Here is a 5,003-nt window from a genome sequence, read left to right on the forward strand (position 1 = left end):
AGTTCTCCTCCAACAAATCTTGGACAATTTTCTCAGTGGTTTTATTTTTCTCTTCGTGTTCTGGAATTCCAGTGACACATAGGTTATTCCATTTGATGGTATCCCACATGAACCTTAGGCTTTCTTCATTTTGTTTTGATCTTTTTTCTGATTGATCCCTTTCCAAAGAAGTGTTCAGTTTGTCTTCAGTCTCATTAATTCTGTCTTCCATTGCATCAATTCTACTCCTTTGCCCTTTCAATGTGTTATCTATTTCTGACAATTTAGTATTAATCTTCTGGATTTCTATCTGTAGATTTAGAATCATTTCTTATTTTTCATTTATTTTGTCATTTTGTTCTTGTATTTTCTTCTGAAATTCTTCTATAGTTTTTCTTGGTTTGTCTCTCATTCCTTTGAAGATACCTAAATATAATTCCTTTGAATTCCTTATCAGGGAATTCCAATGCTGCGTCTTCCTCAGGGATGTGTTTTTGGGTCTGTATCCTGGTCCCTTGTTTCTCCTTCTTTATCTTGCTTCTTTGTGTGGACTGTGATGCTCTGTTGTCTCCAAGCCATTGTGACTTTTTTGTGTTTATATTTAATTGGTGATTATATGTTGGAGTGATTTGACTACAATTTTCATTTTCTTTGTTTTGTTTGTATGTTATCTATACAGTCAGGGTACTGTGCTGTGCTCCTCTGTTCACTAGTCGACAGCACTTATACACTCACCACCTGTTTCTTTTGTCAGCCTCTCATATGGCCTTGCCAACCATGGCAAACAGAGCCTGTTCTTAGGTCCTGTTTTCGTTCAGGTTTTTCCACTAGTTGGTGCCTAATCCACTTCTGTCTAGTTCCTTTCAGAGCCCACGGTTCCATGATTATCTTCTGTATCTCTGTCACTTGGTTTTTCTTTTCTTTGTTGAAGAGGGTCTGGGTCGCTTGTCTGCTTATTCCTCCATTTACCAGAAGTCCCTTATGGCTAGTCTTCTTTCATGTATACCTTCCTTCATTTTCCCCATTATCATTTTGGAACAAATTTCAGACATTATACATTCCCTTTACAGACATTTCAGTATCCATGTCTAAAAGATAAGGACTCTCTTTAAAAATATATAATAATGAATGCCATTATTATATGTAAAAAGATCATATCAACTTATTCAACATTTTTTCAAATTTCTGATTTATCTTAAAACGGTCAATATTGTGTGCATTTTTTCATTTGTTTGAATCAGAATCAAGTAAGATTTATGCATTGCATTGATTGATAAGCTCTTAAAATTATTTTTAATTTATAGATTCCCTCTATTATTTTTCCTTGCAATTTATTTATTGATAAAATGTGTTAATTTGCTATTTAGATGCTAAAGTTGCCTACCATGCAGATTTTGTTGATTATAGTCCTGTAAATTGGTATTTATATCTAGAAGTATGATCTGATTCAGGTTTTTGTTTTTATTTTGTTGTTCACTTGTTTTTGTAAGACAGCTTCAATGGTGATATGTTTCTCCATTAGGAGGCACATAGTATCTGATTTGTTTTTGTGACGTTAGTAGCTATTAATGCCAAAGTGCTTATATCAGTTAATTCATTGGACGCTGTAATGGTAAACATCTAATTCTGTCATCTCTTTATTAGGTGGTATGCAAATGCAACCACTGCTGTGGAGTTGGACCTGACTCATAGCGACCCCTGCTTGGGTTTCTGAGGCAGTATCACTGTGGAAGCAGATTGCCCAACCTTCCTTCCGAGGAGTGGCTGGTGTGTTTGAACCACCAGCCTTCTGGTTAGCAGTCAAATGCCTCAGGCACTACACTACCAGAGCTCCCTTCTTATATGGAGTACCTCTATAAAGAGAACTTTCTGTTTTCTAAAGATGCAATTTTTATTGGAAAGGCAGGATAAATGTTTGATTCTTTTTATTTACCAATGTTCAACATAATGAATTTGGTATCTAACATTCTCCAAGATAATAATTTGAGGGAGGAAGTAAACTGATTATGAACTCATGGATTTAAACATTTATGTTTCAATCCATTGCTATATTGTTCTTTTTGACACTTACCTTGTCCTGTCCTTGGCCAGCTGGAATCCTTTATGAGTTGACTCCTTAGACACAACTCTAGTAGCCTTTTTTTTTTTTAAAGCTTCCTTGCTTTCTTATCTGACAAAGTGCTTCATACTCATCTTATGTATTTCCTTCCCCAGACCTGAAATCAGTCATTTCTCTAAGTAGCTCTGGTTCCATTTAGAGGGAAATGGTATTTGGAGACCACAATCTGGACACTTGGGGTACTCATTGATACTGAGTTGGTCATAAACTTTTGACTCTGACTATAATGTGCATGACTCAACAGTGTCTAGGTTGTTTTCTGAGTTTTTTATTTTCATTTGAATTATAAAACTGTGCCCTTTAATTATTTCAACTTTTGTTGCAATCAGATATAAAGAGGAGTTTAAATAGAATTTTAAAAAGAGTCAGCAAAGAATATCGACACAAAAAATTTGTACCATCTGTTTGTAGGAGGAAGATAAGGCCATACATCTTTTGGTATCACCATTATAAACATCTGAAATATAAAATATTTCTTATAAAAAAAATTAAAAAGGAAAGACCCATCATATATACATCATTGCTCTTATCAACATAATAGAGAATTTTTGTTTTTAGGTTCTGCTGCCTAAGGCACTTGACTGCTAACCAGAAGGCTGGCGGTTCAGACCCACCAGTCACTCCTGGGAGGGAAGGTTGGGCGATCTACTTTCATAGTGATACCGCCTTGGAAACCCAAGGAGAGGTCACTATGAGTCGGGTCCAACTCGACGGCACCTAACAACAACAGCAGCAACACTGCAATATAGATTATTCATTTTTTCTTGTAATCACTTAACACAATGGCACTTAAGAGTTATTTTGATTTTTATTAGCATGTTCTCCTGCATGTAGCAATGGCTGTAAAATAACTGATTTTAACAGGGTGGATGGGAAAGCATAATCTGATTGAGAAATACTCTTTAACATTGCAGACTTAAGCAAATAACATTCATTTCTTTTTTTTATTTTACTTTCTTTAAGGATCCTTTAGGGAAAAGGCCCAGTCCTCTCCCTGTTTCTGTGCCCTACCTGAGTCCTCTTGTGCTTCGTAAAGAACTTGAATCTCTGCTAGAAAATGAAGGTGATCAGGTGATTCACACATCCTCTTTCATCAATCAACATCCAATCATTTTCTGGAACCTTGTGTGGTATTTCAGACGTTTGGACCTTCCTAGTAATTTACCAGGACTAATCCTCACATCTGAACATTGTAATGAAGGTGTACAGGTAATGTGCCAACTTCTACTTTTAGCACATTTGTGTTGGTTAGGATGAGGCTTAACTTCAGGTTAACAGAAAGTATACAGTAACAGTAGCTTAACAAGACATAGGTTTATTTCTCTCTCACTTAACAGTTTGGGTGGGTAGTTCAAGGACCTAAGTGGCAGGGACCTGAGATCTTTCTGTCTTTTTGCTCAGCTGTTGTAAGACCTCCATTTCCAAGTTATATTCATGGCTAAATCTGGCTCCAAGCCATCACATCTACATTCCAGCCAGCAGTGAGGATAAAAATGGATGGAGAAGAGTGTGGCTTTTTTCTTTAGGGATACCTCCTGGAAGTGACACATATTTCCACATATATCCATTTACCCTGAACTTAATTATAGGGTCATATCTAGCACTAAGGCTAGCTAGTAAAGGTAGCTTTTATTCTGAATAATCATTTCCCAGCTAAAATTTTCACAACTTTATTTGATGAACACTCATATTATCCATATTTTTCAGTTGATAGGATTAAAAGTTAGAGAAGTTGAGTAATTTCTCCAACATCACATAAGTTACGGATAGAATCTGGCCATCTGACTCTGTATATAAAGTCAGTCTGTACTCTGCTTGTACTGGAACCCCTGATTACTTTGAAAACAATCAGTTCTTAAAGTTTCTTTATAATACTGAAAATCGAGAGATACCCCACACCCTAAATGTATACCAGGGGCACAAGAAAATCTTTTCTTTAAAGTATTATAAACTCTAGTATAACTTATTTATTTATTGATTGATTCATTTTGATTAGCAGTTAGCACAACAGAATTATTTGGTAAAACAGTAGAAACTGTTGCACTTTCTCTTATGTTAAAATGTACTGCAATGGAGGTGACCATTGTACCAGTTAGCAAGTTGCCATTTCAGTTCTTGAACCTAAGAATGAGAAACCTGCACCTCAGAAGATAGTAAGAACATTTATCTTAAGACATAACTAGAAATGTAAAATTTATTTAGAATTTTAGGTTTAGAATTTTGAAAGAACTGAGTTTTTTTTTTTGACATAATGTCATGCTTTGCTGGATTCACTGATAATTATTATATTTGGGTTTTAATATTTTCTGTTGCTCTTTTTTAGCTTCCTCTATCATCTCTGTCCCAGGATAGCAAGCTTGTGTATATTCAGCTGTTGTGGGATAATATCAACCTTCATCAGGAACCAGGAGAACCTTTGTATGTTTCATGGAGAAATCTTAGTAAGTAAAATAGAATTAAAGACATAATAGCTCAAATATCCGTCTATAGGTGAATGGGTAAGTAAATTGAGGTCTATCTATCCATACAGTAGAATTCAGCAATAAAGAATGGACTACTGAAAAACAGATGAGAGAAGTAAATTATTTTGTTCAACTTTTAAATTTTTAATTTTTCTTACCTTCTCAAGATTCTTTCCATTTTAATTCAAATTGATTTGCTGTTGTATTGACCTGTTTAATTGTGTCAGGTTTCAACTGAGTTGAGGAAAGAGTGTGTGTGTGTGTGTGTGTGTGCGCGCACGCGCCAAATATCAATTTGGTTTGTTGGTATTTTGAGAGTAAGTTCTATACACCAGAAGAGTATATTGGTTGTGTTGGCATTGGATCCATAATTACGGTTATGTGGGGGGGTACTGACTAGTCTTTTTTTTTTTTAATTAGGATTTGGGTGAAGATTTACAGAG

At 35.3% G+C, this 5,003-nt stretch overlaps 1 protein-coding gene across 1 annotated transcript in view; it reads left to right on the plus strand.

Moving 5' to 3' along the window:
- DENND4C (DENN domain containing 4C) overlaps positions 1-5,003 on the plus strand; it is a 122,831-nt gene that overhangs the window by 109,105 nt on the left and 8,723 nt on the right. The window contains exons 28-29 of the mRNA XM_042782498.1: positions 3,062-3,307; positions 4,422-4,539. Coding sequence (XP_042638432.1) covers positions 3,062-3,307; positions 4,422-4,539 — 364 coding nt within the window. The remainder of the gene's footprint in view (positions 1-3,061; positions 3,308-4,421; positions 4,540-5,003) is intronic.

Source organism: Orycteropus afer, unplaced genomic scaffold (genome assembly GCF_000298275.1).
Source record: "Orycteropus afer afer isolate SDZICR_OR568_19922 unplaced genomic scaffold, OryAfe1.0 scaffold00345, whole genome shotgun sequence".
Classification (NCBI taxonomy): Eukaryota; Metazoa; Chordata; class Mammalia; order Tubulidentata; family Orycteropodidae; genus Orycteropus; species Orycteropus afer.